Source organism: Phaethon lepturus, unplaced genomic scaffold (assembly GCF_000687285.1).
Source record: "Phaethon lepturus isolate BGI_N335 unplaced genomic scaffold, ASM68728v1 scaffold691, whole genome shotgun sequence".
NCBI lineage: Eukaryota > Metazoa > Chordata > Aves > Phaethontiformes > Phaethontidae > Phaethon > Phaethon lepturus.
In genome coordinates this window covers 1-25,710 of record NW_010518236.1, presented here as the reverse complement: position 1 = coordinate 25,710, position 25,710 = coordinate 1, and the positions used below count along the sequence as shown (strand labels likewise).

General features: G+C 40.5%; 1 protein-coding gene across 1 annotated transcript in view; it reads left to right on the top strand.

The window, feature by feature from the left end:
- ALCAM (activated leukocyte cell adhesion molecule) overlaps positions 1-16,711 on the top strand; it is a 37,128-nt gene extending 20,417 nt beyond the window's left edge. Inside the window, exons 8-15 of the mRNA XM_010296626.1 lie at positions 875-987; positions 1,876-2,011; positions 2,087-2,220; positions 4,476-4,608; positions 5,359-5,397; positions 5,703-5,820; positions 13,199-13,313; positions 15,078-16,711. Of these exons, the coding sequence (XP_010294928.1) occupies positions 875-987; positions 1,876-2,011; positions 2,087-2,220; positions 4,476-4,608; positions 5,359-5,397; positions 5,703-5,820; positions 13,199-13,286 (761 nt within the window). The 3' untranslated portion in view covers positions 13,287-13,313; positions 15,078-16,711. The remainder of the gene's footprint in view (positions 1-874; positions 988-1,875; positions 2,012-2,086; positions 2,221-4,475; positions 4,609-5,358; positions 5,398-5,702; positions 5,821-13,198; positions 13,314-15,077) is intronic.
- Positions 16,712-25,710: the final 8,999 nt, after the last annotated feature.

Genomic DNA, 25,710 nt, shown 5'->3' with positions numbered 1-25,710 from the left:
GGGGTTGTTTTTGGGGTTTGGGGGGGGGGGGTGTTTGTTTTTTAAGAAATCACTAGCCCACCTAATCTCTATACTAAGAAAAATCTAGAGCAGCCCTTCCTGATCTTTCTGTTACTGGTTCTCACCCTGCCTTGTGTCAAACACAGCTATCACTGACTGCAATTTCCCTGGAGCTAAAACAGGTCAGGCAATGCTTGGACTCTGAGCTACACAAAAATGGCTTTTTAAGTTACAAATGAAAGCAAGTCAAGGGGCCACCAACCCTGTAATTCAGACTTCTCACCCCTTCAGTCAGTACCATGTCTCTCACACCCTGTATTGACCGTCCTCATCCTCTCCAGATGCTGAGGATAAACATCAACTGGTTTTATCAGATTTGAGAAAGTTACCCCTTGTCCTCCTGTCCTCTTCTCCACACTTGCTGTTCAGGTTTATCTGTCCCCACCTGCACAAGTTCTCCCCTTAAGATACATTTCTACCTGGCCCATAGCAAGCTACTCTCACAGCAGTCTGTGCTTCCCCTTTCAAGATGCACATACTGTTATGTGAAGTACTCCTTCAGCTTCTTGTACCTCCTCTGTCATTCTTTCAGCAATACAAGGTGGAAAAAAAGGTATCCATTTGTCTTGTGATTAGTGAGGTTTTGCTTTTCCTTTTAGCCTATAATTGCAGCAAAAACATGAATGTTCTGCAATGCCTATTTTAGAAAAATCCTCTCTTCTCCCTTACTTGTAAAATTGACTTAGATTTTATTGAAGAAATGAAATCTTGAATTTAATGAGTGCAATTAGTCATATTTTCTTTCCTTCATAAGCCTTTGAAATGGGCCAGGCTTTCCAAGATTAACTTTTGACAAATGTTCTTTCTATCCCAGATTTGGATTTGCAGCTTACTCCTAGTGGAGAAGTCACAAAACAGATTGGAGAGGCCCTGCCTGTGTCATGCACGATTTCTTCTAGTAGAAATGCAACAGTGTTTTGGATAAAGGTCAGTAATTCATCTACTTCACACTTCATTTGAGTGTTCACCTCTTCATATTACTGCTACTACTTCAGTGTTTTGGAAGGAAGGAAGCTCATCGGGCTTTTTAAAGAATATTGTTAAAATGGGTCCTACACATATGGCTAAAATGAGAGCTACTGACTCAAGCTGATGACTGAAAATCAGTTACTGTAATTATCAGCTTAATTTTCAAATAGAGGGAAGTAATGCCTACTGTAACACAAATACAACTTTTTTTGAAATGGTCTGTACAATGCTGCTTCTCTAAGAAGCAAAGCCCGTTTGAAGGAATTGGGATACGTTAATTGTTTTCTCAGAGGCAAACTTGGTCTTGGTTCCAATAAACATAATAAAAGGCAAGGCAGGTTGAGAGATCGGATGTTAGCAACTGGTGTTCAGTGGCTGGTGAAAAAGGTAGCTATCATAGATGGTGGGTTTAAATTACATGTGTACTGCTGGAAACTAAAAATAATGATACCTGATGGTTGTTTAGTAGCATATGTTTATCTCATAAGCCTGGCCTAGAGGAGAGTTGGCTGTGTCTCAGACAGTTTGTACCACTAGTGGTTTTGGCCAGCCTACTAGAAAAGCTCAGAACTGATCATTGATCCTATCTACACCCTTAGTTTGAAAGCAAAGTTGTTCAAGGAGAAAGGGTGTGGCTTTTATAGATCTCCAGTAGTTTCCACTTTTCGTGCTGTTATGTTGCTGTCAGCTATTCAAATGTAGTTATTAATGGGGGAACACTTTAAGAATAAGGCTCTAATCTACCAAAGCATGTGAAAAATTCTGTTGATAGTAGTCACATTTGTAATTTAAAGGTTAATGAATCTCTGTGAATTCTAACACAGAATAAACTCCTTACTTTATCAGGACAATACCAGAATGCAAACAAGTCCATCATTTTCAAGTCTTCAGTATCAAGATGCTGGAAACTACATCTGTGAAACTACTCTACAGGAGGTTGAAGGGTTAAGGAAAAGAAAGACACTTAAACTTATTGTGGAAGGTAAGGGGGCAGATAGCTATGATTATTAATAGTCCTTTTCAAACAAAATTGTTAACTGTAATATTGTTCTTGTAGGAAAACCTCAAATCAAAATGACAAAGAAAACCAACACAAATAAAATGTCTAAAACAATTGTCTGCCATGTGGAAGGTTTCCCCAAACCAGCAGTGCAATGGACAGTTACTGGTAGTGGAAGCATCATAAACAAAGCAAGTATCTTTTTGTTACTTTATTCACCAAAAGATAGTGCATAGGAGGTGCGATTTAAAATCAAGGAACATTTTCCAGGTAGTGAGATTGAAGAAACTAAGTCTATTTCATTTATCTAAGAGAAGGATAAGTGGTAGCTGTAGCTACATGGTACTTAACATGGATGATTTCTGATGATAAAGGTCTTTTGAAGAGAGGAGGTGAAGGCACAGAAGATCCACTGGCTACAAGCCAAAGCTGGAAGGAAAAAGAAAAGGTTATAAATGAAATATGCATTTTTAAGTGTAGGTAGTTAGTCATTTTATCCAGGTATTGTGTTGATTTTGCCACAAATTATTATTTACAAATAATGTTGGAACTATAGAACTTACATTAGAAAGCAAATGGGTACTTGATGTAGACATTAACTGGGTGAAATGTAATGAAATGGGGCAAGTACAGGTCAGAAAATACAGTCAGTATAGTTCCATGGGGGCTTTGCAGTTTTTATCCTATTTTTTGTAGCTGTTTTTGTATGGTTATACCTGTTGTTTCTTACTGGAAACAGAACCATAATGCAGTCATCCTGGGGGAGAAATAAGGAGTATCCATATACAGCAGGAAAAATACCTGGAAAATAAGCAAACTGAAGTATATTGATTACCAAACCACATGCAAAGCATTGCCACATTTCGCCTTAGCAGGAAAAATAAATGAGACATCTATACCAGCAGTCAGAGACTAGAAGTACAATGCACAGTGTTCCTGTAGATTTCATTACTCCATTAGTTTTTTCTTTAATCCTTCAGAAATTACATATAGCTGTCCAAATTTCATATAAGCATAGAACAGACTCCTAGAAGAGTTTGGATTGAAACGGACCTTTAAAGGCCACCTAGTCCAACCCCCCTGCAATGAGCAGGGACACCTTCAACGAGCTCGGCTTGCTCTGAGCCCCGCCTAACCTGACCTGGAATGTTTCCGGGGATGGGGCATCTCCCCACCCCTCTGGGCAACCCGTGACAGTGTTTTCACCACCGTCATTGTGAAACATTTCTTCGTCTATCTAGTAGAAATCTACCCTCTTTGAGTTTAAGACTGATACCCCTTGTCCTATCTCAACAGGCCATGGTAAAAAGTCTGTCCCCATCTTTCTTATAAGCCCCCTTTAAGTATTGAAAGGCTGCAGTAAGGTCTCCCTGGAGCTCGCTCTGGGTTGCCACATCCATTCTGGTGGGTGCAGAGGACATGGCTTTCTGCCAGGTGCATACCATAGATAAGCTCCTTCTGAGAGGGTGATGACCACCAGTTGAACTCACCTCTTGAGCTGGTAGGGTGACTGCGCCCTTCCATGCCGCGCCCCGGCTGCCGCGCCATGCTCTGTGTGCCTGCCCTGTTGGCAGCGCTCCTGGTCGCTGGCGCTCCCCCATCCGCTTTTCATAGGTGTGGGGGTGGCCATGGTGCTCCCCAGCCCTCAGCAGTGTCTCCTGTGAGAGCTGCCAGCTCCTGGCAGGTCTCTCCGCTGCCCCGAAAATCAGGAAAATCCCCTGTGCACTGGCATCTGCCCCTCTGCTGTGGGTCGGGCTGGCTCCAGAGCTGCTCCCCTCAGCAACTAAAATTAATTTGTCCATTTCCTTGAAGCTATAGGGCAGGAATTGCCTTGAAGCTATGTAAATGATTGATCATTTTCTCTGGACATTGTATTAATCTAAGAATGATGTACAGCAAATTTAAGGAACAATTTTACATCAGTATTACAGTACAGATTCTGTGGGTACTATTAAATACACGTAGCTTGGCAAAATAATGCTTAGTGTGGAAACAACTTGGAGAGCTAGAATGTGAAAAAACTTACAGTGATTATTTTGCTTATAGAGACAGAAATGAAAAACAGCAAGATGGAAAGAAAGAAGACCTTAGGAGTCTGGTTTTGGGTTTTTCTTTAAGAATTTTGTCACTTGGAATTTTTTTAAGTAGTCGAGAGAAACAAAAGCAAATACAGAATGTGGTTAACTTTCTCAAAATGCCTCTTTATCAGTGGTCTTACAGTGCACACTATACAAAATGTAGGTAGAGCTGCATATCTTGGCCAAAGCGTTTTCTTGCAAATATTCACATTACCATTTAATAAAATAATGCATTATTGCTATTGTTGGGAAAACTGAAATATTAGTTGAAAGTTATTTCTCTCTGAAATTCAGTGTGTAATAGAGGTATGCATGTATTGTTCTTTGCATTTTTCAAGGATACTAATCTTCATTTTTTACCTTTTCAGACAGAGGAGACCAAATATGTTAATGGAAAATTTTCCAGTAAAATTGTAATTGCTCCCGAGGAAAATGTGACTTTAACTTGCATTGCAGAAAATGAGCTAGAAAGGACTGTGACCTCCCTGAATGTCTCTGCTAGTGAGTGTTGTCTAAAGACCATTTCCTTAAAGTTACAGTTTCACGTAAAGTACCCACAGTTCACGCTCATACGAAGAGTAGGTCTGCATAATAATGTCGATACTAAGATATTCAACCTTTTTGTCTTAAGTCAAGAAATTGTAAATCCACTCTGGATCAGTAGTACATAAAATTTATTGATAGCTTTCTGGATGAAGTCACTTAGTCTTCACGACTTTCTTGGCTAGCTATGTCATGCATGCAATATATTATTTACAAAGGTAATATTATTTTGTAATATTATTTACAACATAATAGTAAAAAATATTGCAAAATAATACATTATTTATAAGACAAAAGTTTTTATTTATTACTTATTTATTAACATCATCCTTTAGTCCCCAAATTCCAGTTTATTATTACTGGTACGACTTGACTAGGAACAGAAATCAGCCATACTGGGCTTGAATCAAATGTCACTTTTCAATGACGAAAGGTGGTGAGAAGCTACAGTTTGTGGAAAGGTAGCACAGAAATAGTCAGAAATATTTCTGAGATTAATATCACAGGTATTGAATAAGATTCTTCAACTGGATATATTATAATTACAAAGGAAAGACTTCTGCTTAAAGATAAGATTAATTACCTTGTTTGTTAAACACCACATGAAGTTTCAGTGTTTCTGTTATTGCTGTAAATAGGCAATTAAAGGTGATGTTCAGTTTTACAACACATTTTGCCTTTAATTTAATTTTACTTTTTTAATTTCAGTAAGTATTCCAGAATATGATGAGCCAGAGGATAGAAGTGGTATGTATGGTTTTCTATCTCCATAACCCTTTCTCTTGATTGTCTCGGTTCAAGACCTATGTAGTGTCACTAAACAATTTCCGCAGTCCCTGAAAGTTGGACTTGATTTGAAACAGCTGGTGCAATGATTGACTAAGAATGTGACTTTCTTGAAGCTTTAAATGTGTTTTTAAGAACAATGCCTACTTTATTTTTAATTTTGACTTTCTGACCCCTTTTCTAGTTTCTGATGGAAATTCTTTAGAAATGGTGTAACGCTTTACTTTATCATAGGTCACCTCATTAACTTTTCTTCTCTGCTTCAGATGACAATAGCGAAAAGGTTAATGACCAGGCAAAGCTAATAGTGGGGATTGTAGTTGGTCTTCTGCTGGCTGCTCTGGTTGCAGGTGTTGTCTACTGGCTCTACGTGAAGAAATCAAAGTAAGAATTCATGGAAAACTTTATGCTAAATTGAAAAAAGAATAATGATAAGCAAAAATGTACGTTTACCTGTTTTCCTTCCTGCAGCATTCCAGTTAGTCTGGGGAAAAGTTGTTACAGTAGGTGCATTTAATAGAAAAAGGAAACTTGGTACCGCTGATGGTCTTGTCCTAATGCTTAACAGGACCCATCTCCTGGAGGTGGGGTTCCAAGACTCTTCATAGATCGTCACCTGTAATGACAGCCAAGTCTGTGCTGATTCTTGCATTTAAATATAGTACCTGCTACTTAATTGTAGGATGTTACCTCCGTGTGGCTTTATTGGTACTAGAAACTTGTCTTCATTAAGAAGTTGAGTAGCTCTTTTGCTTCAAAAATGGAATCAGAATAAGTCTAAACCATCTCAGGGAGAAGAGAGATCCTTAATTCATTTGTTCATGTATACTTTGAGATCTCTGAAGTAAAATTGGTAAATATGGACCTTGTGTTGCTGAAAATCTAGAAGCTATCATCCACATCAATATGTTTCAGCCATCCGAGCCATAGAACAGGATTTGCCAGTGAGGCCTGCTTGCTTTCAAGTTTCTTTATTAACAGCAGGCGTACTTTAGAAAAGAAACTGGATTATCTCAAAAAGTAACCATGTTTCTCTATCCTTTTAAAGATGGCCATAACTGTACGAGATTTGGCCTTATCCCATACACTTGCCTCCAGGGGAACTGAGGGCAGGCTTGCTCTCTGAAGTGTTCCTTGCAACTGCTTCTTAACAGGGAAGATTAAGGTAGTTATGCATAACGTGCACAAATCAGTACAGGTATAGAAGCAATCTTAGAGTTCAGTTGTTCTTTCTATGACCTTTCATTAAAATTAGATCAAATGAGATATAAAATGTTTCACTGGTAGTGGGATTTTACTGTGAACAAATACGTTTTCATTGATCTGAAAGTACAACAAGCAATTCTCCATCTGCTTGAAAATACTCTTTTTTTGGATAATACATAAGGATTTTACTCCAGCCATAACTGAGCAGGTTTTGGAAGTTTTTCAACTAAAGACTTGCTATAAATTACCCAAGCACAGAACCACATTCCTTTTGCTTCTTTTAGTAGAAATTAAAAACAGTGATAACAACATTGAGCTGCTCCTCCCATATCTTGCTACTAGTGTAATAACGTCTAGACTAATTTTCTTTTGTCTTTCCTTTTTTAATATGAGAATGTGGAATCATGAAACTGTGGTTCACTGGTTTGGGTTTTTTGGAAGAGGTGGTTTGGGTATAATGAGGACAGAGAAGGTAGAGTATCTTTCCTTGTACCATTATATGGTGTAGGGAGAGCTAACAAGAATCGTAGAATATAGCATGACCTTTGCTGAGATCATTTTATAACTTAAGATAACTTTTTTAGCTTCAAAGATAGGATACAGCATATTCAAAATGGATAACACTTCTTTTCCTCATGTTCAATTTCTCTGCTACAAGCTTAGAGTAAAAATTACAGATAGAATTGGTTAAATAATAGTATCCATATTTGATACATGATTGCTGGCCTATGAAACCCTTAAATGATGCATCAGTCTCCTGTTCTCAGCATATATTTAAGTTGATCTGTTGTTACTCTCCCTGTTTTCTGCACACCATAGCCATACTTCCAAGAGCAAGCGGAGTGTCCTATTCTGACAAAGTTTTCATTACTAATTATAGCCTAGAAATCAAAGTAGACCTTGGAAAAAGCACCTTACATCTTTAGACACAACCTGTCTCTAATCACAACCCCTCCATCTCCATACAGGCCAACAGTTAGTAGTTATTTTTTGAACCCACCCTTGAACAGTAACTCACCTAATCTCTATCCCCAAAGTGACGCCAAAGGAAAGTCTGAGAAGGCAGCAGCACAGAGCTTTCCAAGTCTGCCGAGGCAAGAAACACATTACTTTTTTTCATTATTGGTGTTGTGGTTTGTATAATCTTCTATTGTCTTGTCATCCACATTAAAGTAGGAATTATACTTGTAGCCTTGGAATATATTCACAATAAATCACTTATATGGTTATTCACTGCCTCAGCTCCACTTGATGCAAAAGCTGATTATTGCCACATATTCTTTTCACTATGAGTATTATCCTATAAATCAGGGACTCATCTGTATTCCACACCCTGCAACCAGCCCCCTCTTGAATAGGGAGTTGAGGCTATCTACCCCAGCATGCCATGTTTCTCCTTCATCTGAGCAGAAGGCCAAAGACTTGTTTTCTACAGATTTCCCCTTTTTGGAAAAAGGGTATTTTAAACTAATTTGCACCAAACAGAATATAACTCAGCACTTCAGAATCTTAGAATGTTTGTGTTAGACCTCAGTTGGGTGATCCTAGTATATCATCTTCATTAAATCCTTCATATGTGAAATTTTCACCTTGCCAGAAACAGCTGAGAGTACAGCAGAAATTAAAGATTAGAAAGAAAATAATACACCCAGCTCCCTGTTCTCTAGGCATGTAAGTTTTGCATGTAGATTAGACCATTGTCCCATTTTTGCTCCTTGGGTTTGGAGGTAGACAAGTCTCAAGTCACACGAGGCTAGATCAAGGTTAAAATAGTTTAAAATGCAGTGAAGGAAAATTCAGTTGTGCAAACTGAAGCACAGCAGCAGTCTTATGATTGTTCATACTCAGAGCACACCAAACTCTTGAAATTCTTCTTAGGTCACGATAATCAAGAATGTTACTAGTATCTCTGAAACTGAACACTTGAAGCATAACAATTCTGCTTTTCGGATACTTTATAGGAAACGAGCATATGAATCCAAATATGGCAGGCCAAATACATAGGAAACTTGCTGTGTGTTTGAACAAGCCTCAGCATTCATACTGTTTTTTGTGGAACTCCCTTCTAGAGAAAAGACAAAATTAGAAACATCTCTGAAGTGTCAGTTTATGTCACAAATCTTCTATAAAAGTGGCACAAATTAAAAAATGGTCACTCCTTTCTTGATAACTGGAATAGTTTTCTAATATCTCTGCCTTTATTTCCTACTGATGGACATTTGAAAATAATTGGAGGAAGTGGAAGGCAAGATTGGAGTAATGCCGTGATTCAGCCCCAGCCGGCAACTAAGCCCCACGCAGCCGCTCACTCACTCCCCCTCCCCCAGTGGGACAGGGGAGAGAATTGGGAAAAAACTCGTAGGTTGAGATAAAAACAGTTTAATAGGACAGCAAGAGAGAAGGAAACAACAAGGATAACAACAGTAATAATACCGACAAAGGAATGTACAAGAACAAGTGATGCCCAATACGGTGGTTGCTCACCACCCGCGATCGATAGCCCGTCCCCGAGCAGCGATTTCCACCCCCCGGGTAACTCCAGTTTACGTACTGGGCATGACGTCGTATGGTAGGGAATGTCTCTTTGGCCAGCCTGGGCCAGCTGTCCCAGCTGTGTCCCCTCCCAGCTCCCCGGGCACCCCCAGCCTGCTCGCTGGCAGCCCAGCATGAGAAGCTGGACTGTCCTTGACTGCTCAGCAACAGCTCAAAACATCAGCACGTTATGAACAGTTTCTCATCCCAAATCCAAAACACAGCCTCATACTGGCTTCTGTGAAGAAAACGAGCTCAATCCTGGCTGAAACCAGGACAGGTGAATTGAAAGAGGTTGCAGATAATCCAGATTTGGATGTATAAGACCATTAGCTCTTAGAAAATCTTTTGCAACAGTTCAGTCTAGTGTCTAACATCTGCCTTTCAAAAGTAATGCAAGCTTTAATGAAAACCATGGCTCTTGCTTCAGCACCCAGCACTGATGTGTATTCTCTTACCTGTCATTATCACAAGCTTGGGTAACCAGGACGAGGAGCACTGCAGATTTTCTTCCTTAAACAGTGTTGAGGGTGAGGCCTAGACTTGTGAGATTAAAAGAAATCAGGAATTAAAACCCAACAACAGTTTCCGGGTCATCTGTATGCAGTCTGTACTTACTCTACAGCAGGCAAAACAATTGCAATGGAAAATGGTCTTTATATTAAAACAATGCTATGAACAGTATCTAAACCAAATCTATGAAAATAACAGCCCCTCAGCACACACACACACTCTCCCAAGAAAACTAAAACCCTCACTTTGTACTACTTACGGAGAGATTTTGATTAGAATTCCCTAAGGATAATTATTTTCATGAAGAGCAAGCACAGATAAATGTAAAATAGGAGTCATGATTTTAGCAAGAGCTCGGAATGATGTGTGTTTTACAAATGAATTTTAAAAAAAAAACAGTTGGGAGGCATAAGTAAACTCATATTCAGAGAACCAACTTCTGACTCTTCAGAACAATATGGCCAGAGCATGCTAAGGCGTGGGCTTTGTTTGTGGGGCTGTAGATAATGTTAAAGTGTGTGAGATGGCCTGGGCAAAGGGGGCTGTCTTGCCCTTTTTGGTAAATCCTCAGGAATATTTTCATCCCTTCGGACTGCATTGCCCAGCTGCTCAGATATCATCAGGAAGTCACTCTTGAGTTGCAAGTGGAGCAAGCTGACAGGAGTTAAGGTACAAAAAAGTAAGGAGCAACTTTTGTTGATGGTTAAGCTGGCAAAGGGACATTTGTCCTGTGCCTCCAGTCACCTCAGGAGCGGGGGAAGCCATGTTTTGAGCCTGTTACAAACCCCGGCCACGTCTGTCGATCCCTGAGGATTGGTGCCATGCCAGGGTCGCCTATTCCTCTGCTGTTGGCAGAGCACTGCCAATGGATCACACTGCTGCCACGCAGTGCAAAAGTACTCTCCTGTCTCTTAATAACACTATTTAGCTAGCACTAAAAAGGCAGCAGTTGCTTGTGCTGAGGTGGTGAATCTGCCTAGATATCAGTATTGGGGGAACAACAACAACAACAAAGTCAGCAAGATCACCAAACCACCAGAATTAAACTGCTGTATTTTAGTCTCAGACACTGAGAACCTAAAGCCATCTGATTGTCAGACATGAAAAACTGCTGCTGCTCTCATTGCAAGCAAGCGGTATATAGCATCCTCCAAAAGAGTTCTGGATTGCCTGCCTCTTTCAAAGTCAGAATGCTCCCTTTTAAAGCTCCTGTTTTCACCCATTTTGGCTTTAGGAAAATAGAGGTGACAGTGAGGGGAACACTTTGAAAATCAAAACCTGATTGCATTGCAGAATCTCCTGATTTTAACCTAATCAAAGTAATGCTAGTTACAGTTCCCTCCGCTGTTAAGCATCAGGTCATGTGAGATTCAGTCTGCTTTGGGCACTGTAAAACTCTTGATAAGAAGCCAAAAAAGGGATCACACTGCGCCATGCCAACAGTCCTTCCAGTCCTTTCTCTTGTCTCCAAGAGCAGACATGAGCGGTTACACGAGGGCAGGCGTGCGTGATACTGCGCTCTCGCCTCCAACTCATTTCAGCTCAGGTAATTGCTCTAGTCCGGATTCTTTCAGCTTTTCATCTCTTCCCCTGCTGTCTCCAATTTCGTAAGACTGATTTATGGAAAAGGCTCGTTAGCCACATGACAAGCCAAATCCTGTGCTCTACCTAAATCAAACTTCTTTTTAATTTAAAAAAAATGGTTTTTAATGGATTTGTTTGGGGCATTGTTCCTTTGTTACTAGGATTGAAGAGATTTATGAAGCGTTATTAAGAACACAGAAGGTCAATCATTGCATTTTCTTCTTCATTGCATCTCACATCCTTTCCTTCTGCGCACATCATGTGTTTCAGGTTTTGAATACCAGAAGAAAGTAGAAAGTTAGTGCACAATAGAAATTCAGCATTGTAGAACAAGTTACTTCGTGATACAATCTCAACATTTTGAAAATTAAATTTGCCTGCCATAAGCAGGAGCTCAGGTGTTTGCAGTAAGTGGGTTTTCAGCACAGACACCTTCCTGTCAGCCACACAAACGTGACAAGCACTCTGAAACCAACAGTAAAAGGTAAATGCAGCTTTGAAGCAGTAAAACTTACAGCCACTCAGGAAATAACCTACTCTAAACGCAAAAAGATTTTAGAACAGTCCCGTTCAGTGTAATCTGTGGGATTTTGGGCCCAGAATCCCGTGCCCCCCCGGCCCTCTGCCTCAAGCACCGCTCCCCGGCCCAGAGAGCAGCATTTCAGCAGCGCTCCCGCAGCGCGGGGGGGTGAGCTGCGTTTGCACCCCCTCAGCAGCTCTGCTGAGACAAGGACGAGACTCTGCTCTCCTGACGGGGCCGTGCCAGGCTACGCCAGCCCAGGGCACACATGGTGCTTAGCCACTGCGAGCGGCCTTTGCTCAGATGGAGGATGTGCACAGAAACACTCCACTAGCAAAAATTCAGATCAGCGGTTTTGGGACGTATATACCTGCATGGCGTCAGCGTGACATGTCACACGATCTTGCTAACCTGTGTCTTCATTGTATTTTGCAAGTCAGTGTCGCTGCGGGTCTTTACCCTGAAGCAAGGGTGAGCATATGCATGAATCTGTCACAACAGACGTTACTTTTCTGTAGGGGAAACAAATTATCCATCGGGAAAGCGCGGATACGATAATCTGCTTTGACACAAGGGATTTACTTTGTCCCACTCAAACACATGTGCCCATTTACATTTTAAAAATTGTGGCCTTCAAAATGTTATCGCAGCATTGCAGGAATCTTTCACCTTGGCAGACAGTGAGGCTTCTCACACATTAAATGAATGCCTTAGTGGTTTTATTGTGCTAAGCTAAACTAAGCACTTAACTCATTAATTCATCTCCACTACTTGCATTAAGGAAGACCTGCTATTTTAAATGAGGCATACCTCTCTTTCCCCCCCCCACCCCCCAAACATATCTCTTTACCCAAACCTTGTCAGTCATAGCTAGCACAGATCTAGAAGCCAGACCAGTGGGGTTTTTTCGGTGTTGCCAGGATTTTCATTAATTTCTCAGCATTTAAAGAGCTTCCGTTTGGCACGGGCGCTGAAAGTCAATTTGTACAAGTACACAAAAGATTGCTCTGTTGATCAAGATATCTTAGCCACGCTTGTAACGTTTTAGTACGCCTTAAAGCAAACTCTTGCTTACTGAAACAAGCTACACAATTCATCTGTCAAGAAACATGGATCTGCACAACTGGTTTAACCTCACTAAATGTCTGCTAGCTCCAAGTAATTCCGAATTCCTCAAGAAGTAAATCAAACACACACAGAGCCCTATTGCAATACTTCCTGTGGTGCTAATGCCAGTGGGGGAACTGGTGCTATTGGCCTTTTTACAGACATATGCAAGCCTGTTGCTCTGCTCAGAACAGAACTGTGAGAGTTTTCTGTTTTACTGAGAGGGGAGGAGTGTCGTTAATGTGAGGATGGAACAAAATACTGTAGAAGTGCAAAAATGACCTTAATTTTTCATTATAGGACAGCATCAAAACATGTAGACAAAGATCTTGGAAATATAGAAGAAAACAAAAAACTAGAAGAAAACAATCATAAATCTGAAACTTAAGAGAAAATGTGTCAGTCATCGTTCCAGGTAAGTGTTTCATATTTGCAGCATTTAAATCTCTCTGTCCACCATTTCTCTCTAGTGATCATGGAGTCTGTTGCTCACCTTTCAGAGGTGAGGCAGTGGAGTGATTTTGAGTGGTGTAGTATCAGGACAGACTCAGGCCCCGGGCCCGTTAAGAATTCATGCCTGCATATGTAGGTATTATAGAAGCCTGACATTCAGACAGAACTTAGTACTTGGCTTTATTTTAATCCACGTACTTGGGGAAATGAAAATACAAGTTTGTATAACGTATCGCTGTGGTATACACATGTAAGTGTGTGTGTGTATGTGAAGAGTATGTTTAGGTATAGTTTCGAAGGTTTTGAGTTACGACTTGCAGTATTGACAGGACCCCTCTTGCCTTACTGAAAGCAACAGTTTCTAAGTCCTTGGTCAGCTTTATTCATCATCACTGCAGAATGCATGAAACTTTCTTTAGAACAAAACCACTCTTTTACTCAAGATTTCACATAGTTATACTATTATTGATTTTATCCTGGAAAGAGGCACTGTATGTTAGGTTAGTAACAGGTATGAAAGTTTGTCCATACAAAATGAAGTGTATACAAATAATTGGGTAGATGCAGAAGTTCTGTTAGGAATTACAGGAACACTACAAAGCTCCAACAGCACCACCCGGTGTTCACATATATATACACCACTGGTGCATATGTATATGCCACTGCTGCATCTCTCCTCTTCCTACCCAAAGTAGAGGGTTAGACCATTTTTCTGTCCGACTAAGGCCATTTTAAATTCACACTGTGGTAGCACAAGAGTGCGGAAAGCAGCTAACCACATAGAGGTTTCTTGAGTTAGTCATCAGCCGTTCTTAAAAATGAGACTCGTACGTGTTCAGTGGTGCTACGTTGTGAGTTTCTCATCAGGAAAGCTGTAGACGGCCCTGATTTTCAGTGATCTTAAGTAAATAGCATTGGATACCTACTGGCGGTAGCATGGTTCTAAAGCACATAGTGGAATTACGACATTTCATATTTAGATTTTTAAAAGTTTCTTATTTAAAAAACGACAGCTGTCCTTACTAATAATTTCAATACGTTAGTGTTATCTGGGATTTTAAAGTACAAGGCACTATTTTTGCACTAAATATTCAGAATTCACTGAGTTTATATATAGAGAGAGGACGATATAGTATATAGAGATGCAGCATTGCTGTATGCACTTTGCTAGCAGTATCACTGGTTTACTAGTTTGGAAAAGGGAACTATGCCCTATGAATGATTTAAAAGTGGAAAATGAGTAAATTTGGATTTTGAAAGAGTTGCAGTGTAAATACCCAGCATTTCTACTGCAGTTCTATGGGAAAATCTTGTAGCCTTTTGGTTAGGGCTTGTTTTGTACTTTTTTTCTGGACCTGGTACCTTCTGCAACATCGAGGGGATTAGATGGAGCTGAAGTTAGCTGGGGATATTATTGAACACAGACGTTCAAATAACAGCGTGTGCTTTCGGTGCAATCTTTTACTCTAATTATTTCCTATCTTCAGATGAGTAGATCTACAGAAGTGAAATGGGCATAAATCCATTACTTGCCAGCTAGACTTACTGGATTTACCAGGAACAATATTGCAACAGCTGTTCTTATCATAAAAGAAAGTATTCTCATCACTGAACTGCAGAAGAGAGTGCTATTCATGTAGCTGTTTATTTGAAGGTTAGATACTGAGTAGCTAATGTTGGTTAACATTGTAAAATGTTAAACTGGCTTTATCTTTCATATTTTCAGAGAATACATATAGACCAATTGAAGCATGAACGTGGATTGTATTTAAACATATACAAAGAAGTGACAGCTATTCATGGTTCAAGTATTAAACAGATCATACTACCAAGTTTTCAAAGGATTTTAGACAATATTATCTCAAGCTAAAAAAAAAAAAAAAAACAAAAAAACCACAAACTAATTTTGGCAACAGCCATGATAATAGGTCACCATGTTGTGTTCTGTTTGAAATATTTTTTTGTAAATGTCTGCACTGAAGATTTCTTTTTGTTTGCCTTTATGTAAATTTTTTACGTAGCTATTTTTATACACTGTAAGGCTTTGTTCTGGGAGTTGCTGTTAATCTGATGTATAGTGTAATGGTTTTATTTCAATTGTTTTTATGACACCCTCTGAGCAGGTACATGTCTAATTCTGATTGTTATCAGTGAAGCCTCTGCTTTCTAGCAAGTACCTAAAGTGTAAGATTGTCTTAAAGGAAAACATCAAATTCCTTTTTCATTCTTTGAAATCACAGTAAAGAGGAAGGGTGACAGCTGTGACAAGAATAAACTAAAATGTTAATAAAAGTGAGCATTTAAAAAACCATGCAAAGCTAAACAGCCAGAAAGGGAGTAAAGAGTTTCCACGAAGAAGTCTGGGTATTGAGCAAGGAACACAATGGAAAACTCCTAGCCTACGTACAGACGATGGCTAATAATCCTTTTCTTCTAGAGCAAGACACACATTTTGATTGATCTGTTATCAGTTGTCTTTCATGTTAGAATTAGGATGAGGAACTGGAATTCTGGATTAATTTTGATCCCTTTACGTTATCCGCTGCCTTAAAGTACTGTACCTTTTCTTCATTTCCAAAAGATACCAGTCAGAATTGGAAACTTTTTTTTAAAAAGTGGTCATATCAAAGCTGCATTTTTTTTTCCACAAAAATAGAATATATATATATTTTTTGTGTGTTTTTGTTAACTATGCTACAGATATTGAATGCACCTTGAGATAATTTTAGTGTTTTTAACTGGTACCTAATTTATCAAACAGTACATATAATTGTAACAATGAAATGTCTATGTATCTTTAGTTACATTCAAGTTTGTAACTTTATAAACATGTTTTATGCTTGAGGGAATTTTTAGAATGGTACTGACAAGAAAATGTTTTTGGGTGAATGGCCAATAGAAGTTGTATTTAAGGGAGAGAAGTTTCATCATATGCAGCAGGTGAGTTTCTGGAAGAAAGTAATAAGGCAGCTAGCTTTGATGGAGAGGAACAGTAGAGTAAGCAGAACATCAGGTTTCCATTTACAACTATCCAGGGAAAAAGTAGGTTTTTATAGACCGGTAGGCAAAAATAAATAAATAAATAAATAAATAAATAAAAAGAAAAAGATGGACGTTAGGAAATGTATTTTGCCACTTTTGCATTATTTAGGGGGAAGAAAACACTGTTACTTGTAAATTTGTAAAATGTTAAATGTTTGGGCAGTAGTGACTGATGTCTTAATAAAAGCTTCCTGTAGTGCATTGCCATGGATTAAATACATAAGATGTCCTATAAACTCTATGCTGTATAAAATATTAGAGGGAAATCCTGTTATATGCCTCTAAACTTTGATTTGTTACTGTTTTATTTGGCAAAAAGAAAAAAAATTACAATCTTGGTCAATATTTAAACCAAAGTAAAATGGGGGAAAAAACCAAAGTAATTTGTTTTGCATGGCTAAGCCATTCTGTTATCTCTGTAAATATTGTGATTTTTTTCTTTTTAGAATTTTGTTAAAAAAATTCTAAAATTTTTAAACACCTGTTTTTCCAAAATAAAACGTAAACACACAAAAAATGTTACTTTATATACAAATATATCTTTTTCTTTTGGTGCGAGAACACTGCCAAGCGATACACGTTTTTTTAAAAAAAACACGCAGCAGGTGTGACTCTGAACAGGAGAAGTCGGAACAGCGTCCTGTGGAGGAGGGCGCAAACATCACCTCTCTTTGTTTATAACACTACAACTAGTTCTTAAATACGGAGAAGAAACCTCCAAAGATCGTAAGGGAAAGCATAGGGAAGGGCTGAAAATTTTCATACCACTGTCTGGGGAATACAGGGGGAGAGGAGAAGACAAAAAGTCCTTCAACTTCCACAGCTACAAAAAAGGAATAAAAGCGACTCCTCGCCTTTTGGGATTCTGCTAGATCTCCTATGCACTTTAACCCGGCAGTCCTAGGAGCTGGGTTTTTCACTGCTCCGAGTTCACGATAGGCACGTTTCAAGAACCAAGAGCGCAAAAGAATTAATGTTTCTATCCATGCCTAAACAACAATAAAACCGAAGTATGTCTTCGCTCGCTTGTCTGCAATCTCGGTTTACGAGGACGCGCATGAACACGAGGGAGGGCGCTTGCCTGCAGCTCGCGCCGTTGCCCACCCTCATCCCGGGAACGTGCCTCCGCGGCGTCTGGCTGGGACCAGAAGTCCCGCGGAGCTGGGTGGGCTCGGCGTGGGTGCGGGGGCCTTCTCCTGAAGCGGAGGGTCAGGACGTAGAGAGCATAAGCGCTCACCCGGAGAGACGCGTGTGCCCGGTAGGCACGCGCAACCTTCCAGAAGTTCCTCGCGCAGGTCTCTACCTGTGACCTGCTTAGAAAAATACACCCCAGCGGTGAATCTGACAAATCTGATTTTGTACACCACCCCGGAGCTCAACTTCATTCAGTTTACTGCACGCAGGAAGGGGAAAAAAAAAAAAAAATCCCTGCTTACAAATGGTTTAAAAGCACGAGCCAGGGGCGTGGGAGAGCGCCGGGCCTCTTGTTTTATGGTTGGGAAACCAGGACAGTCGGTGGTGACCGCGCATGGCTGTACTGCAGCGGGTGTGAGCCACGCTTAAAACACAGAAACGTGATAATGGCGCGGGCAGAAGGTGAGGCCTTCCGGGAAAAGAGAGTGCTTGGGGTCAACACAGCAAAAAGCAAAGCAGCAGGGGAACTTCGTACGGCCTCCGTTCTAGGGCTTTACCACAGCTACAGCTGCTGCGCCGCCGGGGCTGGCAGCTGGTCAGAGCCTTAAGTGCTTGCCCGTAAACGATCCACGCCTGATGGTCTGTGCGTTACCCATGACTTGCCCCCATCAACCCAGCACTACAGGTGGTTTAGGCTGTAAAGTTTGTTTTGAAGTATATGTATGAATAATTACTGATTTCGTATATATAGATTATATATAGAGAGAGATAAATCTGTATCAATTACTACTTCAACATTATCAGATACTAACAAACATGAGTTTTACCCATATTGGTACCAGCCCCTAGAGACAGACAAAAAATGAATAAACGTAAATTTGTTGTCTTTTTCTAAGGTAAATTTCATTAGGGAACATCGGATATTCACCTAATATCCTCAGCTGCTGGCTGTTGCAGTTAGTTAAATCTGATTTACTTGTAGTACCACATGTAGCTGGATACCTTCCTGTTGACTTCATGTTTAGACAGCCATATGTATGTAATTACCTCCGCTAAGATTAAGCAGTGACATAATGAAATGAGCTCATGACCTCCTGTGTCAACCACATCTGTGCAACTGTTTTCTGGGTTTTCTTTTGACTTGAATGCATCTCCATCCAGGTGTCTGTTTCCAAGAATCGCCCAATCCAGGTTTTTCAAACAGATTTTGAAATTCCATTCCTACAGGCAGAACATAACTTCTCCTAGTTCTAGCAGGAGGGGAGGAAGGGAGGTGGACAGGCTGCAAACAGACCAACGAACCAACCCCACCAGACACACCTTCACCGTGTACGCCTCGTGTGATGCAGCACAAGCTTTTGGTAGCGATTTGCTACATTTCAAATTCTCAGAGAATCAAACTAAGCTTATTACTTATTATCAAATTATGTCAAAGTCAATTTTTAGAAGATGACTAACTCCACCAGCTACTCACAAGTCTTTAAATGTCCTGTAATTCATACTTTTTTCTCATTTGCTTTCTAAATAGAGACATTTATTCTGTTAGCAGCAAGGCATTCACTTTGATGTAGTAATGAATTTCAGCTTGAAAAGGTAGAGCCTGACAAATTATTATGAAATTTTACTCCTTTTAGTAAGAAAACAGTAACGTACCTCTCATCACACACCCTCCCCAAATGTTTTTGCTGTTCTCGTGTTCCCTCCGGTGATACAGCTAAGGCTTCCGTGGTCCTCTGCACCCTGTCCTCGTGCTCGTTTTCACATCTCCTGCTCCAGTTTAGTTCAGAAGTGCCAAAGCACCTTGAGATAAGTACCAGCACTTTAACACAACTATAAACATAAAATGGGCTGTGAAATGAGAAAAAAATAGAAACATACCCAACTTCCCATCGTGGGCTTCTACAAGTTCATATCCGTTGTTCTGGAGTCCCCTGGAGTTTCTCCATTTTGGGAAAATTGCACAAAATCTCATCCACACTACAAAGGCTCAACTGTAATACCACAACACATACTTACACCTATAGCACCAGCGTGACTAAGGCTTTTACTCTTTTTTTTTTTTTTGGCTAATGCTTCTCCTGTCACTCATACAACTAGAAATAATGTTAAATAAATAATATCAGGAATCTTTGTACTGTAACGCCAGCACAAGTCTTAACGTTTAAGGATGTGATCTTTTTCATATATTTCAGTCCAGGTAGTTATGACGCAAGGATTTATTGCATACTATCCAGCCCTGGACTTGAGAGAGAGCAGAGTGAAGAAAGTTACATCCTATTGCTCTAAGAAGTAACAGATTAAATTCTGTTTCAGTATAGTCATTTCCACCCATTTACTTTTTCTAGGAAAAAGACATCCCTCTAAATACAAACCTACATTCAACCTCGCTCAAAAAAACCCTCTGAATAATAACGCTTATATTAAAAGAGGCCAACTATAAATCCAGAAGAGGAGCAATGCTTCCCTCAGCTCAAACTTGCATCATCCTAATGCGTATTTTGTCCCAAGATTCTCACCGGAGCCATCAAGTAATCACCTGCATAGGTACATTACTGATGACAATTTGTGCTCTCCAGAGCTAGAAAGCAAATAGAAATTCAGATTGTGCCGTAAGTGTTCAATCATGTCTGCACACCAGATCCAAGATTTCATTAGTATTTGCATCTGTCACAAGAAGAGCTAGTCTAGCATGGACAACAAAATACATTTAAAAAGAAGAACATAATTGAATCTAAATTCAGGAAATGAAAGCAATTAAAGAGTCAAATAAAACCTCATCTAGACAAAATATTTCCACAAATTCAATTTCAGTGATGTTGATATAAAAGCGCTCTCTGTTTCTATTACTCCGGATAAAGAAAGATCACAGCAATTTCCATTAATTTAAGAAAGTAAACAAACACAACAAACACAAGCCAAAGTGACTGCACTTACTAAACAGAAAGAAACAGGGTATGGAAATCAGATCAGACAGACTTTCTGATAAAATTACGAGTTATCAAAATTACCAGTGTGTGGAATAAGGTAGTTTCACTTCTATGTGCAATGTCTTTCTAACTCCCACTTGCTGCACCTCGAAGAAATCCATTTTGCAGTGCAGCCAAATTTGCTGCGTGTCTTCTGCACGGTGCTGGGTCCCAGATTTTCCTAACGCAGAATCTATCGGGAACAACAGTGGAAAAGCAGAGTGTTTTCACTGAAATTTTTACACATATTATAGGCAGTGTTAAGAAGTACAAACTTGGCAGCAAAAGTCAGCAGTGTTTAGAAGCTCCTGAGAAGGTAGCATTCGCGGACCACCACCTCTTTTCACACTGGCTCTGCCTGAAAAATTGATCATTTTGTCCTTCAAAAAAGGGGTGCGGGAGAGTAAAATTGCCAGTAAATAGGAGCATAACTCACTAAAACTTACCTTTAACTGACAGCTAAATCTTTTTCAAGTACAATTTTTCTTTAAAAAAAAATAAACAAAGCTGAGATGAGAATGTTGCTGGGGTCACTGGCCCCTGAGGATGTAGTCCTTTGACAGCTGCAGTGCTCCATCCTAATGCTCTCTGCTGTTCTCTCTGGGGTGCTTATTCAAACATTTGCTCTCTCCTCCTCACGCATATGCTTTCCACATTTACACTAGCTAAAAAGGTGCTAATAGCTACCACCAAGAACGGATCTGCATCCCCAGGCAGTCAGAGCTGTCCTTTATGAAGCTGCTAGCCTTAGTGTCCATCCTTAGCTCCAGCAGAGGAAGCCATCACATCTCTTCATATAGCTCTGGAGAGGGAGCAATACATAGTATTGGGCAGAGGTAAATTCAACAAATGAACAAATCCATCTAGTTCCAGTCACAGCGGGACAGAGATTTAAATGCTGAAAAGTAACTTTAACCATTACAGAACGTATGCAGAGAGCTGGCATGAAGCTGGATATATTTGCTTCCAAAGTTCTAAGGAAGGTCTAACAGCTGAACCAGCAGAAGCACCTGGAACAGAACTTGTTGAAGCACTAATCCAGCCTCAACGTAGCAGTAGGTACCAAGAGAACTTTTTAAACATTTGCATTTTTCCCATCAGTACAATTCCACTCAAGAGTTCAGAGGCGAACTGAGAGAAGAAAGAAAACTTTCTTGTGATCTGTGAAAATAATCAGGTTGGACAGGATAAGCCTTTTCAGCTCCAAGAGGTATGGTGACCAACCCAAACGCCTCAGCTTCCTCACTATACCTAATACTGTCTTTATTATAATTCAGCTTTCAATGCAAAAAAAAAAAAAAATCTACATAAATTTTCATGAGGAAAAGTATTCAAAAGCATTTCAAGGTATTATTAACTAATGAACCCTTACCAAATGATGTTTTAATGCACTCAGCTCTTTCATCCAACTAAATCTTGACACAAGACATGAGTACAATAAGTAATCTGGCACAACAATGCATTATTCACCATCCCCGATAAATACGCTTGAAATACAAGGCATGGCCATTTGTTGCTGGCTGGGCATATGGAAGAGACACGGCCAAAGAAACAGTGAACATGGCTATATTAAACAGCAAAGGTAAGAGAATATCTGAGTGGGAAAACAGCCTCTCGCTTTCTACCATCCTGAAGAGAATTTTGGTGTGAAGATGTCACAAATGGCACACGCAGTTTGTATTACTGATGCTCATCCCCATGGGAAAAACACTAAATTTGGCTAATTCAAAAACAAACACAGCAGGACAGAGGTGGTAAGAGAGAAAGTGTCAGAAACTGAGGGGCCAAGATGGAACATACACTGAAGTGACTCACAGGGCATTAAAGCTGACCAAGAATCATTAGAAAAGATCCAAAGGAAATTAAATCGGGAACATGAATTTTCTCAAAAAGAAACCAGAACAACATCTGTAGATTTCACAGGAAGACGATAAAACAGGCTGCCCAGAAAAAAATCCTGCCTGCAACAGCAGCTATAAAGTATCCAAACAGATTTGGAAAGCTGATTATAAAGTTCCAAGTAAAAATTTTCACACACATCCCCCTGCCCAAAACAGGTACCATAAGCTGAAACTAACCGGAACCAAAATATGAGCAACCGAGACATGACCATGTAGTAACTAGTGAGCCATAACTGGGAACAAAAGAGCTTCTAAATTAAACACATCATACAAGAGGAATTCAAAGGATTGCAGACTACTCTGGAAGACAGCCTTAAGTGGAGGAGGATTCAGGCTGATAGTTAAGGTATGTTTACGGCAGTTCCTTACTGTCTCGGGTTCTACAGAGACACAAGCTGTACAAGGTCCAGTTTCAGAAGAATCACCTGCTAGGTTGTTGCCTCGGGGTCTGACCCTCCTCCGTTACGTTACAGGCTTGAGACACAACTGATAGGAACTATAATGCTTATTGATGAATCAACAGATTACTAACAATTAATAAATCAAATAACCTAATTAACTAATAAACAGACTTCTGTTACCAATTTACATTACTTGGCTTGCTATTACACATCACCAGAAAGCCACTGTTCATCACTATTAAATCCTATTAACTACAGACAGCTACTCCTGAAACACAAATGTGTCACCCTTCTCTCCCCACACCACTTAACATTAGCAAATAATCCCTCTGCAGTCTACCCTCCTGCACCAGGACCTCCCAAAGCAGACCCGACGGGAAGTCCAGTGAGTTGTCCCAGGGGTTCCCTCCAGCACCCCGGTGGCCTTGAACCGGCGGGACAGCCACTCTGCCATCTGTAGAATTTCGTACTCTTACTGCTGGAAAATCTGCCCTCCATTTTTCTTTACCTTACTTTTAATTTTTCCATTCCTGAACCCACCTTTTTGCTCCCCTCGTACCTCCTTCTCTCCAGCCAGTCTCCTCCCAGACAAACACCCTGCTTCTAGTCGCTTCTCCATTGGTTACAAATATGACATATCCCTACCCAAATTCAGTGGTTTTGATATCAGTACTGAAGTAATCTCAGCTTTATCTGGCATTACTGATACAGTTACTCTACTGTGGGTGGCCTTGCAAATCAAACTCCCCTACAGTTGCCTGGTTCACACCAGTTACCTTTAGCTTACATGCCTTCCAAGACAAATCACTCTACCTGAGCCTTGATAACACTACCTGGTTCCAGTTAAGTACAAGCACATTCCTACCCTCTGCGTGAACAGAGTGCCCATGACAGCAGCTCGTTTTTCCAGACTCTTTTGGTTCGCATACACCATCCTGCTCTCTTAGCTGATGCGTTGCAAAGCGTTGCCCTTGACGCGTGCTTCGGACAATCTGGAGGTTTCCTGCAGAGACCTCAGGATACAAGACCAGCAGGACGTCTTGCTCCCTCCCTGCAGGTTAAATCCAAGTGACCTGAGACAGGACAAAATCCATAGAGGTCACGGCCGAATGAGTAATTTGTGAAATAGAGGTAACCCAGAAAATGAGTTGATTTTAATCCACAAATTCAAAGAGGTAGCAGAAATGTTGTACTGCTCCCATCCCGTTGCCCCCCAGATGGAGTTAACAGAGCATAGTTAACTATGCCAGGTATTTTTTTTGCAGCAAAGCCCTGTGTGAAGAGAGCATCCAACGCCAGTCTTACCAGTCCCTGAAGTAACCAGCAGAAGCAGAGCTGACTGCTTTGAGCAGAGAGCTTTGTTCACTCTCTCCACACTTCTGGTGCCTGAGCTAGTGCCAGCGAGCATGCTTGGCGGGAAGAATTGTCCCGCTTGAACCTATCTGGGGAAGGGGAGGGTTTTAGGTGGGATGTAAAACATCCCAGTTAACACGAACAGGGTTTTAACTGTAGACAGCTAACTTTATTAGCCACAAAGATCAAGCAATCGTCACAAACATACCCTTCCGATCCCTAATCATTCTTGACAGCAGGTGGAATTTTGTGTTTTGAATTAACAGTCCGTCTTCCCTCACATCAGAGATCATTTCCTTCCAGTACAGCCTCCACGCCTGCAGAGCAAGGCAGCATTAATAGGTTTTTTTCTCCCCCGCTGGTGCCGAACAGCCTATGATTAATCACACTGTCACCGGATCCTGTTCTGATGAGAAAAGTAAGCTACGCATTATTTGTATTTCTAAATACGTTAGGCATTTACAACATGGTTTGAACAGTTGCTACACTGAATTTCTGTGACACTGGCTTGAATGGCAAAATGACAACTGTTTAGTATGTGGAGATCTGCTAGCCATTTCTAAGCCCTGGCTGAAAGTACCCAGGCTCAACAAAAAAAATACCAAGAATTATTTTCTCCTTTTCCTCTAAAACCTGTTACCAGTAAAAACTCAAAGTCCATTACCATTCCATTGGCAGTTGCTTCTTACATGTAATTAGCCTGCTCAGAAGGTGCTGGTGACATTGCTTGCTTTAATGCTTTCCAATGGAAAGGTTCAACTGTCAGAATTGTTCAGAATTTTTTCAGCATTGAACTGGGCTGCAATCTCTGATGCTTAGCCATTTTTTATGTTCCTATATTCTGCAAAATAAAGCCTTGTACCACAGCGAGCTCAGGGCCCTTCAGCTGGGACATCTGCCCTCCTGAGTAGTCACCTCAGGCAAACAGCAACCTACCAGATTTTTCCAAACCTACAAGTTTTACCTCTTTCATTAAAGGCAAAGATTCCCCTCCCTCCTTATTACTGCTTTTTATTGCAATTAAGTGATTTGATAGTTCTGCCTGGTTGTTGGCTAAGTCCCAGTGCATATCCTATGATATTTGGCAATTGTCTCAAAGACAACTGGATCACGTTCAGAACCTCACGAGGAAGTCAGACCCTGTAATTTTATTACCAGTTTCTTATTGAAAGCAAAACATCAGACTGAAGCTAATGTATTCTGTTGACACAACAAGCTGCAAACTCCTGGCTTACTCTTTCCTAATCAGAAGTCTAATCAAATTTTACATGTTAATTTGATCTGATTATTAACCTGCCCAGGAAGGAAACTTCTTTTTTCCCCGGTTATGCAAGTCAGGACCCTCCTGGGCTCACTGCCGAAGTCCAGACACTGGCAGGCGCTGGTACGGACCTGCCATCTTGTTTTGCCGGGGCGGAGTTTTGTCACCTCTTAAATAGCGGGTAAGACCAGACCCGGAGGAGCAAAAGCCCCACAAACACCGTGCTGGTGGAGGGCAAGGCCGCGCCCACAGGCCGCGGTCCGGGCTGCACCTCCAGCATCTCCCACCTCAGTCCCGCTGC